At 50.3% G+C, this 12,778-nt stretch overlaps 1 protein-coding gene across 5 annotated transcripts in view; it reads right to left on the bottom strand.

The window, feature by feature from the left end:
- GNA12 (G protein subunit alpha 12) overlaps positions 1-12,503 on the bottom strand; it is a 77,598-nt gene extending 65,095 nt beyond the window's left edge. For 3 of the 5 annotated variants that reach the window (XR_015154979.1, XR_015154978.1, XM_086376785.1), the window contains exon 1: positions 12,064-12,489. Coding sequence is in view for 2 of the 5 variants with exons in the window: in XM_086376785.1 (XP_086232911.1) it covers positions 12,064-12,375 (312 nt within the window). In the remaining 3 variants the exon portion in view is untranslated. Of the gene's footprint in view, positions 1-12,063 lie in introns of all 5 variants that reach the window. The other 2 variants (XR_015154980.1, XM_086376784.1) reach the window with 2 other exon arrangements.
- Between the last annotated feature and the right edge of the window lie 275 nt (positions 12,504-12,778).

Raw genomic sequence — 12,778 nt, forward strand, 5'->3', positions numbered from 1 at the left:
CAGTAAAGCAGATGCCTGGGTGTGGAGAGAGGGGCTGTCTGCTAGGCCTGCACTTCCTGAACAAAGCGGGGCTGGGAACACTTCCCTGCCCTTGGCGCCAGGGACAGGGCAGGGCTGCTCCCCTGCTCCCTTCTGTCCACCTGCGAACACTCTCAGGACGGACAACTGTTCCTTTATGGCCCTCTGATGCCGCACCTCCAAAGCACGTGTTCCAACGATTCCGTTCACCACGCCAACACAGAAGCAGCGGCTTTTCTACCTGATATGCTAAGGCAGCATGCAAACTGTCTTCCATTCCACGAACCAAAGTAGCTGGACCTACCCGAATATGTGTCCCCAGGTGAGACAGATATCTTACTGCACAAAAGATAAACTCAAAAAGACACATCTGTCCCATGCCAGCAACTGTTCTTCGTATCCTGGTCCTCTAAGAGGGTGACGCATTCAAACCAGGCAGCTGTTTGTCCAGCACTCTGTGGTCATTGTTCAGTCAGTAAGTCGTGTACGATTCTTTGCGACCCCATGGACTGCGGCACGCCAGGCTTCCTTGTCCTTCACTCTTTCCAGGAGTTTGCTCAGATTCACGTCCATTGCGTCAGTAATGCCATCCATCTCATCCTCTGCGTCCCCCTTCTCCAGCACACTTGACAAGATGCGAAGAGGACTGGGTTGCTTTTGTTTAACTACAAACTACAGTAGTTACAACATGAACTAAACCAGCCTGTCTTTAAGGGATGGCACCGCCCTTCAGGTAACGTGAGGGAGGCATCACGTCCAGTACACAACATTAGCTTCTTTGAAGATCACCCTATAATTAGATCTCCAGCTAAGGCTTCAGTTTAGATCTTCAGTTCCATTTAAAACCGATAAGATCCACGTCCCCACTCTCAACTACAACAACAAAAAATCATGACAAGCTGCTGACAGAACGAGATCTGGCACAAGCAACAGCTGTCTCCCAAACCGCACGTGTCTGGTGGCTGAAGCTCAGACACTGCGTCCTGAAAACAGGCAGGGAAAATCCACTGTCCATGTGCTCTGAAGCCTCCGACAACGGCCAGAGGGGCATCGCTGGATTTTTTTTAACCAATGGAGGATGATGTTGCTGTTTTTGTTTTTTTGACATCGCTAAAGGACCAACCATGTGTGTCCACATACAAAAGTGAACTTCCTTATTTAAGTGCAACTTGCCAACAAAGCAAAAAAACCCAACTGTTCCTCCAGAGCCCAGAACCACACCTGGGTTCCTGCTCTCAAGCAGACCCACTGCAGCTTCAAGCCCGACCGGTGCTTCTGGAGCCAAGAGGCAGAGCCTACAGGCCCGGAGTCTCGAGGAGCTTAAAAACCCAGGACAGCAGGGGAGGCTTCTCCAGAGCCCCATCGGCCCCGACAGAAAGGCAAACACAACACAGCGAGCCTCTAATGATGAAAATAAGAGGTTCCCAAAATGCGACGCAAGCTCGGCATTCATACCTCAACAGAAGTTCTTGAACTGGAGTCCATAGAGCGTACGTCGACCCGCGATTGGGACCTACCACGTCCGAGGGGCTCCTTGAAGCTGTATGCACACAAAGGAATTCTCTAGCAAGAAGGGTTAGCATTCAGCTATCGCGGTTTCCAGCGGGCTGACATCGTGAGCAGTCCTTGGCACTACATGGTTCTCTCGCTGCCACACTCGTGCTTTAACAGCTCGGCTTACCAGAACTCCGTCTTAACGGACAGACCCACGGAGCGCACGCGGACAGTCTCAGTGGTGAGCTCTCCACCTGCTGGGATCCTCCAGGGCTCTCAGGGGCCAGCTCACATCACGCCTCCGTGGCAGGCTTTCCTGACACCTCAGCCGGAGTTCACCTGCCCTGTTCAGTGCGGGGCCGCCTCCCACGAGTCCCTCACGCTCCACGCCAGTCAAGAGAGCACCGTCTCCCCGGCTCTCAAGAGGGCCTGCGCGGTGAGGCCCGCACAGAGCCCGTCACTAAACATTCCCTTCCCACCAGCGTGGAGCACAAACCCTCGGGTACAGAGCCCAAACCACTGGCTGCAGCGCATCCTCCTGCAGCAGTGCCAAGAAAGGCCGCAGGCCCTCCTCACGCCATTCTTCAGAAGGTAAAACCACCGACGTGCAACGCACAAGGAAGGTCCACCTCTGTGCAGTTAGGTGATCCACCCATGAGACTGTGTGCAATTCCCAGTCCCATGGAACAAAGGATCTTCACACAGCTAACACACGGTATTCACCTCTAACTGGACGTGAAATCCGGCAATTAAAAAGGGCTCCTGAAGTCACAGATGCGGGGATGGAAAGCAGCGTGAGATAAAGCCACGCTGGTCTGGGGCGTCCACACACCCACCGAGGTGCGCGCCAGCACCAGAGGCGTGCCTGTGCAGGTTCCGAAACACTGATGACCCGAACTTTTAGGACAGCCCACTCGGGAAGTGACAGATTAGCATCTTAAAGATTATAAAAATAACAAGAAAGATGAGGAAGTCTTACGTGTAGTACTTACAGAAGTCAAAGCACCTAGTAGGTTCAGATCACCCACTGCCCCATAGCATGGGAACGGATCAGATTCAGGCACAGCTGTGATCGCCAGGAAGAGCCCCGCACCCGGCACGGGAAGACCAGGAGGACGCGGGCTCCAGCTCGGCCGACACAGGCGCTCCGCTCCCCTCGGGCCCTCGCCACTACACGCAAAAAACGCTCTCGACGCGACACAGGAAAGGGGGTGGGAAGGACGCGGCAGGCTGCCTGGGGCCCCAGACTTGAGGAGGGTGCGGCAGGGAGCCCCCAGGTGTCCCAACTGTCCCCGCCCACCCAGGACAGGGGGCTGCAGGCACCCCCAAGCTGGAAAAGCCAAGAGGTAGGCGGGCAGCCAGTGTCCCCGGCCAAAGGGCCAGGAAGAAGGTGGCCTTACAGCAGAAGATACCCACTCGACTCCAGGCAGAAACCAACAGAAAAACGGCACACGTCCTCCTCGGGGGTTTCAGTGGGGTTGAGAGGGAAGCGACCTTCCACATCCCCTTCCAGTTCCTGGGAACCAGGCGAACATTCCAGGCAGCCACCAGGAAGAGCTGCTGGTGGGGCCAAAGGGGGACCTCACCCCTGGCCCTGCCGAGACACCCAGGAGGTGCTCTGACCCCCGCCCGTGCAGGGCAGTGCTGGTGGGGAGCTAAGCTTCCACCCCAACCAGGCCCCGTGGGGAGCTGGGCCGATGGCCATTACTGACTCCTGCTTCCCTGGAGTCAGCCAGGTCTAGGGAGAGCTGAGGTCAGAACCCCACTCCACAAGGCAGAAGGGCCTCAGGGACCTGGTCATCAGGCATGAGGGCTAACACACCTATCCCCAGAGTCCCAGAGGGAAGGGAAAAAACAGTAAGACTACAAAAGTATTTGAAGAAATAATGATGAGAAACAACCCAATTTGGCAAAAGACATAAATATACAGATTCAAGCAGCTGGAAGCGTCAGTCGCTCAGTTGTGTCCAACTCTTCACCATCCCATGGACTGTAGCCCACCAGGCTCCTGTGTTCATGGGATTCTCCAGGCAAGAATACTGGAGTGGGGTGCCATTTCCTTCCTCAGAGGATCTTCCTGGCCCAGGGATCAAACCCGGGTCTCCTGCATTGCAGGCAGATTCTTTACCCACTGAGCGACCAGGGAAGCCCTAAGAAGCTGAGCATACCCTAAATACAATAAGCTGAAAGAAACCTATGTCCAGACAAATCATAGTTAAACTTCTGGAAACCAGAGACAAAGAGAAAATCTTAAAATCGTCTGGAGAGTCGTGAGGCATGTACTGACAGGGGAACAGTAACCCGAAAGGCTTGACTTCTCGTCTGAAACCATGGAAGCCAGAAGAATGTGGCACATTTTTCAAGTACTAAGAGAAAGTAAGTGTCAGCTGTGAATCCATTGCTAGCAAAGACATTCTTCAAGATTAAAGGTGAAATAAAGACATTCTTGGACAAAGAAAGCTGAGACACTTTGTTGCAGGCAAATCCACATTTACATGGCTAAAGGAAATTTCTCCAAACAGAAAGGAGAGGGTAACAGGAGAAGGCTTAGGAGACTTCAGCAAGCAAAGAACACAGAACAGGTAAAAACAAGTGCAAACATAACCACTCTACTTCTCGCGAGTTTCTTAAGTCATACTTGATGACTGGAGTAAAACCATCTGATGAGGTGCCCAAAGTACAAGAAACACGTAAGAACACTGATATCCTACAAGTGGGAGGGCAGAGGGATCTAAACAGGAATGAAGTTCCCACACTTCACTTACAGCTGTAGAACAGTGTCCAGTAGATTAGGGTAAGCTACATATGCCTACTGTAAGCTTAGAGCAAACACCAAGAAAGTGATACCGGTACAAAACTGACCCACTCAAAAACCAATCAAGATGGAAACCTGAAACATATTTAAATAACTCACAGGAAGGCAAGAAACAGCAGAAACAAAACCCAAAATATAAAAGGGTAGGGGCTCCCCTGATAGCTCAGCTGGTAAAGAATCCACCTGCAGTGCAGGAGACCCTGGTTCAATTCCTGGGTCGGGATGATCCTCTGGAGAAGGGATAGGCTACCCACTTCAGTATTCTTGGGCTTCCCTTGTGGCTCAGCTGGTAAAGAATCCACCTGCGATGCGGGAGACCTGGGTTCGATCCCTGGGTTGGGAAGATCCCCTGGAGAAGGGAAAGGCTAGCCACTCCAGTAATTCTGGCCTGGAGAATTCCACGGATTCAATAGTCCACGGGGTTGCAAAGAGTCAGACATGACTGAATGACTTTCACTTTCACTAAAAGGGTGGAAGGGCTTCCCAGGTGGTGTTAGTGGTAAAGAATCCACCTGCCAATGCAGGAGATGCAAGAGATGAGGGTTCGATCCCTGGGTGGGGAAGATCCCCTGGAGCAGGAAATGGCAACCCACTCCAGTATTCTTGCCTGGAGAATCCCATGGACAGGGGAGCCTGGTGGGCTACAGTCCACAGGGCCACAAAGAGTCAGTCATGATCAAGCGACACAAGCCAAAGGATGGCAAACACATACCATGAAAGCATTCATTAAATAGAGTGGCTATGTTAAAACAGCTGCTGAAGCAGACTGCAGAGCAAAGAAAATTACTGGAGACCAAAAGGGACCTTACACATAAGAAGAGCAGTCTATCAGGAGGACACAGTCACCCTGAGTGTCCACCCGCCACACAACAGACTCTTAAAATACAGGACGCAAAACCAACAGAACTGAAGGAGAAATGGACAATGCCAGCTGGCGACTTGAACGCCTCACTCTGCAGGGACGGAACTACTAAAAAGAAGCATCAGCAACGACACAGCGCAACACCACCATCAACCAACCGAGCGGCCAACACACGCAGAAAACTCCGAACAGCAGCAGACGCTGCTTTCCCAGGTACCCGTGGGTCGTTCACCGACACATGCCCACAGAACATACACCAAGACAGCCCATATCCTGGTCATAAAACAAACCTCAACAAATTTACAAGAGCTGAAACCATCCAAGGTACATTCTCTGACCATCATGGAGTCACAGAAATCAAGGACAGAAAGCTGATGGGAAAATCTCCAAACTCTTGGAAACTGTAACACACTTCTCAACAACCTGTGGGCCAAAGAACCTATCTCAAAAAGAGTAAAAATACACATGAAACTGAATAAAAATTTAAAAACCACATATCAGACTACGTGGATACAGCTAATGCAGTGCTGAGGGAGACATGTACAGCACTTAAAAATGTTTACATTAGCAGAGAGAAGCAGTCTCAAATAAATCTCTACCTCTAGAAAATTTTTAAAAAGAGCAAAATAAAATCAAAGGAAGTAGAAGCAAAAATACTAAAAAGCAGAAATAAATAAAGTTGGAAACAGAAGGAAAATCAATGACAAAAAGCTGGTTCTTTGGGGGAAAAACAAATTGGTAAAAGTGATAAGCCTCTAAAAAGAAGGCTGACAAAAACAAAGAGAAGACACAGATCGCCAATATCAGGAAAGAAACAGAAGCTATGACTACCCTCAGCTCTCTTGAAGTTCTAGCCACTGCAGTAAGGCAAGAAAAAGAAATAAAGGCATACCTATAGGGAAAGAAAAAATAAGTACCCCTATTTGCAGATAACTTGCAGTTTAGTTCAGTCACTCAGTCGTGTCCGACTCTTTGAGACCCCATGAATCGCAGCACGCCAGGCCTCCCTGTCCATCACCAACTCCCGGAGTTCACTCAAACTCACGTCCATCGAGTCAGTGATGCCATCTAGCCATCTCATCCTCTGTCGTCCCCTTCTCCTCCTGCCCCCAATCCCTCCCAGCATCAGGGTCTTTTCCAATGAGTCAACTCTTCACATGAGGTGGCCAAAGTACTGGAGTTTCAGCTTTAGCATCACTCCTTCCAAGGAACACCCAGGACTGATCTCCCTTAGGATGGACTGGTTGGATCTCCTTGCAGTTCAAGGGACTCTCAAGAGTCTTCTCCAACACCACAGTTCAAAAGCATCAATTCTTCGGTGCTCACCCTTCTTCACAGTCCAACTCTCACATCCATACATGACCACAGGAAAAACCATAGCCTTGACTAGACGAATCTTTGTTGGCAAAGTAATGTCTCTGCTTTTGAATATGCTATCTAGGTTGGTCATAACTTTCCTTCCAAGGAGTAAGCGTCTTTTAATTTCATGGCTGCAATCACCATCTGCAGTGATTTTGGAGCCCAGAAAAATAAAGTCTGACACTGTTTCCACATCTATTTCCCATGAAGTGATGGGACCGGATGCCATGATCTTCGTTTTCTGAATGTTGAGCTTTAAGCCAACTTTTCACTCTCCTCTTTCACTTTCATCAAGAGGCTTTTGAGTTCCTCTTCACTTTCTGCCATAAGGGTGGTGTCATCTGCATATCTGAGGTTATTGATATTTCTCCCAGCAATCTTGATTCCAGCTTGTGCTTCTTCCAGCCCAGCGTTTCTGTACATGGAAAATCCCAAATAATCTACAGAAAAGCTCTTAGAACCACTAAGTGTATTTAGCAAGGTCACGGGACACACAATTGAGACACAGAATCAATCCTACTCTATATACTAACAATGAGCATGTGGAAACTGAAAATACAAGCACAGTATCACTACAACGGCTCTAAAGAAAATGAAATGCTTAAGTATAAAGGTAACAAAACATGTACAGGACGTGTCTGTCGATAAGTGAAAAACACTGATGAAAACAATCAAAGACAACGTAAATAAATGAGGACATAACATGTTCATTAATTGGAAAACTCAATATAGGAGACATGTTAATTCTCCCCGAACTGATACATGGTTTAATGCAAATACGATCAAAATCACAGCAAGGTTTTTTTTGTAACAGACATAGGAAAGCTTACTCTAAAATTATAGGAAAGGCACAGATCCTAGAATAGCTCAAACAATCTTGAAACAATGAGGTGGGAGAAATCGCTTTGCTATCACTTCTATACAGCTACTGCCATCAGCATGGAATGACCCTGGGAGAAGAGGCACCACACAGACCAATGGAACAGAATGGAAAACCCAGAAACAGACCCACACAAGATGCCCACTTGACTGTTCAAAGGGGAGGAAAAGCAGCTCAGTGGAGGAGGGACAGACAGTCTTTTCAACAGACAATCCCAGAACAACTGGACATCCACAGAGAAAAGAACAGAGAGCAAAAAAACCTCAATCTAAACCTCAACCTTATACAAAAATTAGCACAAAATGGATCAGGGACTTAAAAGTAAAATGTACAACTACAAAATTTAAAAAAAAAAAAAGGAGAAAATCTTTGGGACCTAGGGTTATTAGGCAAAGAGTTCTTAGATGACACCAAAAGCATGCTCCATAAACAGGAAAAACTGATAAGCTGGACCTCATCAAAATTAAAATCTTCTACTCTTTGAGAAGTGGAAGTGTTAGTCAGTCAGTCATGTCCGACTTTTTGGAGACCCCATGGACTGTAGCCCACCAGGCTCCTCTGTCCATGGAACTCTCCAGACAAGACTACTGGAGTGGGTTGCCATTTTCTCCTCCAGGGGATCTTCCCAACCCAGGGACTGAACCCAAGTCTCCTGCATTGCAGACAGACTCTTTACTGACTGAGCCACCAGGGGATCCCTTTTACTCTGTGAAAGACTTTGTTAAAAAGGATGAAAAGACAAGCTACGGACTGGGAGAAACTTTTTACAAACCGCATATTTCACAAAGGAGTAGTATCCAGAATACATAAAGAACTCTCAAATCTCAACCATAAAGACAAGGAACCTAATTACAACACGGAGGCTCAGCAGTAAAGAATCTGCCCACCAGTGCCAGAAATGCAGGTTCGATCACTGGGTTGGAAAGACCCCGGGAGGAGGAAATGGCAACCCATTTCAATATTCCTGCCTGGGAAGTCCCATGGACAGAGGAACCTGGCAGGCTACAGTCCATCCGGTCACAAAAGAGCTGGACACAACCGAGCGGCTAAACAACGACGACAAAAAGCATGAAGAGACGTTTCACCAGAGAGAACATACAGAGGCCAAACGAGCACGGGAGAGATGCTCAACATCATTAGGCATCAGGGAAACGCAAATGACACGGCAGTGATACAGCACTTACACACCCATCGCAACGGCTGAAACGAGGAGCAACACCACCAAACGCTGCCAGGACGCAGAAAAGCCGGGCGCAAAGCAAGCCCGCCGCTGCAGAAACAGTCTGGCAGTTTCTTATAAAACTAAACACGCACTTACCACACGGCTGAGCAGCTGCGCTCGGGCATTTATCCCAGATACACGAAAATTTATGCTCACAAAAAACACGGACACAATGTTCATAGAAGATTTATTCACAATAGGCAGAAACTGGAAACAACCCAGATGCCCTCCAAAGGCAGACGGTCAAACGGGGAACGGGGCAAACCCTCCCCATGGGTGCGGGCGCGCTCAGTTGTGTCTGACTCCGTGAACTGCAGCCCGCCAGGCCCCTCTGCCCATGGGATTTCCCAGGCAAGAAGACTAGATTGGGCTGCCATTTCCTTCTCCGGGGGAACTTTCTGACCCAGGGATTGAACCGGTATCTCCTGTGTCTCCTGCACTGGCAGGCAGGTTCTTTACTCAACGCAATCAAAGGGCAGGGACTATAAATCGTGGACACACACCAACTCTAGGGGATTACGCTGACTGATAAAAGATGATTCCAAAAGGTCACGTCTTGCAAGATTCCATTTATATCATATTCTTGAAATAGCAAAATCACAGAATTGGAGAAAAGACCAGTTGTTGCCAGGTCAGGGAGAGGGTGAAGGGCTGCAGTGACTAGAACAGACAACAGGAGGAAGACTTACTGTGATGGGCACGTTCTGCATCTTCACTTTCTCAACATCGGTTTCTCGGCTGTGCTATTATTGTACTGGTTCTGCAAAATCTCACCATTTGGGGGAGCTGGTTAGTGGGTATGCAGGGGCTATTCTTGACAGGACGCTGCAATTATCTCAGTATTAAAAGTTTAATTTAAAAAAGACAGGGTTCAATTCCCAGCTCTGCCACCTGTTAATGAGGTACCTAACTTCATGTAGATTTCAAACTCTGCTTTCAATTTCCCCACTGGCTAAATGGACAGTGCCATTGAAGCATTATGAAAATTAAAAGACATATATAAGAAGACCCAGCACATAGCTGCTGCTGCTGAGTCGCTTCAGTCGTGTCCGACTCTGTGAGACCCCATAGACAGCAGCCCACTAGGCTCCTCTGCCCCTGGGATTCTCCAGGCAAGAACACTGGAGTGGGTTACCATTTCCTTCTCCAATGCATGAAAGTGAAAAGTGAAAGGGAAGTCGCTCAGTCGTGCCTGACTCTTAGCGACCCCATGGACTGCAGCCTACCAGGCTCCTCCGTCCATGGGATTTTCCAGGCACGAAGACTGGAGTGGGGTGCCATTGCCTTCTCCGCAGCACATAGCTAGTGCTTTAAAAATAGCCTGTTAACATGAACGCTATTTGTAGACACAAATATTATTCTGAAGAGTTATCATTCAAATATCTGCTACTAGAGCCTCTACAAAGCAATTTATTTAAAAAGTCCCTTCGCAAAGTGATCTTTCCAAATAAAAATGGGGGGGGGGAGTAGTGGTAATTACTGGTTTTAGAGTGAAAGATGAATTGTTAACTACTTACTGAAATGGTCAAAACAAATGAAGTGAGTTTAATATGGAACTACAATTAGAAAAGAAAAAAAACTGACAAGGAAAACAGGATGCTGCTTAACAAATTCTGTTTCTTGTTGATAAGGAAGTTTGTAAAAGTTAGTGTTTATATGTACTGGGAAAAGCTAAAACTGAGTTTTCTAAAAGACACTTAATACACTGATTTAGATTTTAAGATTCTATGTTTCTAAGCAGTTTCTCTGCCTCCCGAGTTGTGAGAAACTGGGAGTCCATCAGCCAAATCTTATAACCTACTTGGTTCAGAGGTCCGAAAAGCCACAGAAGTAAAATCGAGCTCTGTGACAAAGACAATCAAGTGCACTTTACCCCAGAAGATGAGGAGAATTTTAAACACAGTTAATCCCCTGAATCATACTGGGCACCTAGCCTTTAAAGTTTATGAAGTATTGGGCCAGAGCTCTGACTCACAGAGAGGCTTTTGAAAGAGGTGAAAAGGAGAGGCATGTTTTATCATTCAAATGACTCTCTTCCCGGCAGGACCCTAAAAGAGCTATTTCTATCCACAAGAGACGTTTTACTAACAAATCCATCACGTGGGAACATTGATGCGAGACCACTGGTGCGGGCCTGGAGGCGGGGAGCCCCAGCTTCCAGGGCTCGGCTTGGAGCCCCTCATCCTCAAGGCCTGGGGCGTCCTCGTGGGTGAAGTGAAAGATGTGTGCCAATGGGTTTCTACAGTTCTCTGCTAAATTTAGAGCCCAGCGTCTCCAGGGAGGATTCTGGGACAAGTCTCCCTCTACCTCTGTTTTGAGACAACTCTCCTCATACCTGTGATTTGGTTCTCCCAAAATGGGCCGGGGAACGGGTAGGTGAAGGGGCAAAAAGAGGGTAGAATAAGACACTATGAGGGGGAAAAAAAGGAAATGACCTTAGTCTAGGTACAGGGGAGACTATTTTCTCTTGTCATCAGTCTTCTCCAGAATCCCTTCGGGGCCCTTCAGCACAAGCTCACACAGAACACAAATAGAGGGGAAACTCGGTCAACTGTACACTCCCCCTCCCCCTCCAAACAGACAGCAATCCATAAAAATGCAGCAAGGGACAGAAGCACCTGGAGACGGAACTCCACCTGAGAGACAGCTTAATAACTGTAAGGCAAGGATTTAACTTACACCCTCACACAAACACGACAGTTCTGTGGTAACGTAGGATATCTGCATACAGGCTGGCTATCTGACCATATTAAGGAGTTTTTACTTTTTAGTTTGATAAAACACCATTAAAAAAAAAAGAGCAAACCAACCACCGGATGGTTGTCTTTGAGCTCTGTCAATAAACCTTTTCTAATGAATCTATACAACGTCTGGGATTTGCTTCAAAATCACCGGGGTGGGGGAACAGGGAGGGGTACAGGTGAAACCGGGAGGGGCACTGACTCCATCGACACTGCTGAAGCTCTGAGGAGGGGGCCCGGGGACCCACTGTCCCTACTATTTTTCTCTACGCTGTATATGTTGGAAATTTTCCTAGTAAACAGTCTAAAAGGAGAGACTTGCGGCCGGTTTCCTGCCCCGTCTACAGTGCTCTTCTGAACTTAACTGGGAAGGCGGGGCAAGGATGGCACCCCGAGCCCAGGAAAGGCCCTCCCAGCTTCTGAAGCCCTCGCCCCTCCGACGCCCCACAAGGAGTCCGGCTTTCCCCTTCAAGAGCCCCCGAACCCCCCACCCCAGGAGAGCAGAGGCGAAGGCCCCTGGGCCGTCGGGGAGACGCGGCGCGCACCCTCGGCCGGCGCCCCAGAAGCCGGGGGCCGAGGGCGGCCGGGGCCGGGGTCCCCGCCGGGGCGCCGAGGCCCGGGGGCCGCGCCGGCGCGCACCTGGGCGCAGGTGTGCGGGCGGGGAGCGCGCACCTTGAGGATGTTGTCGAAGATGGTGTCGCGGAACTCGAGCAGCGCCTTCTGGTCGAACTCGCGGCCGTGGATGATGCGCATCTGCTTGAGGAAGGTGGACTTGCCGCTCTCGCCCGCGCCCAGCAGCAGGATCTTGACGAGGCGCCGCACGGCGCGCCGCTCCCGGGCCAGCCCCGCGTCGATGTCCCGGCTGCGCCGCCGCGCCTCGCGCTCCGCGTCGCGGGCCCCGCCGCCGCCCGCCCTGCGCTCGCGGGCCCCGCCGGCCTCGGCCGGCAGCAGGCAGCGGCTGAGGGTCCGCACCACGCCGGACATGGCCGCTCAGGCCATGGACCCCGCGGCGGGCGAGGCGGCAGCCGGCCGCTCCCTCAGGCCGCGTCCGCCGCCGCCGCCGCCCCGAGGCCCGCTCTCGCCCGCCGCTCGGCCCGGCGCGGGGGCGGGACGACGCGGCCCGAGGCCCGGGGATTGGGCCGGCTGCCGTCCGTCCGGACGGTGACGCCTTCCGATTGGGCCGCGGTGCTCTGAGAGGCGGGCATCTCCCCGGCCCTGGGGGCGGGGCCGGCGCCCAAAGAGGCGGGACCTTTGGGGTGGGGGCGCTTCTCATTGGGCTCCCGGGACCGAGGTTCTTTCTTTCAGAATGAAAGGGAGGCGGGGTCGTCGAGGGGGCGGAGCGGCGGCCCGCCATGGCGAATTAGAACTGCTCTGGGGCCACGTCAAT

The sequence above is a fragment of the Bos grunniens genome, chromosome 25 (assembly GCF_055505025.1).
Source record: "Bos grunniens cultivar Pamir isolate PY7600 chromosome 25, Bosgru_T2T1.0, whole genome shotgun sequence".
Lineage (NCBI taxonomy): Eukaryota > Metazoa > Chordata > Mammalia > Artiodactyla > Bovidae > Bos > Bos grunniens.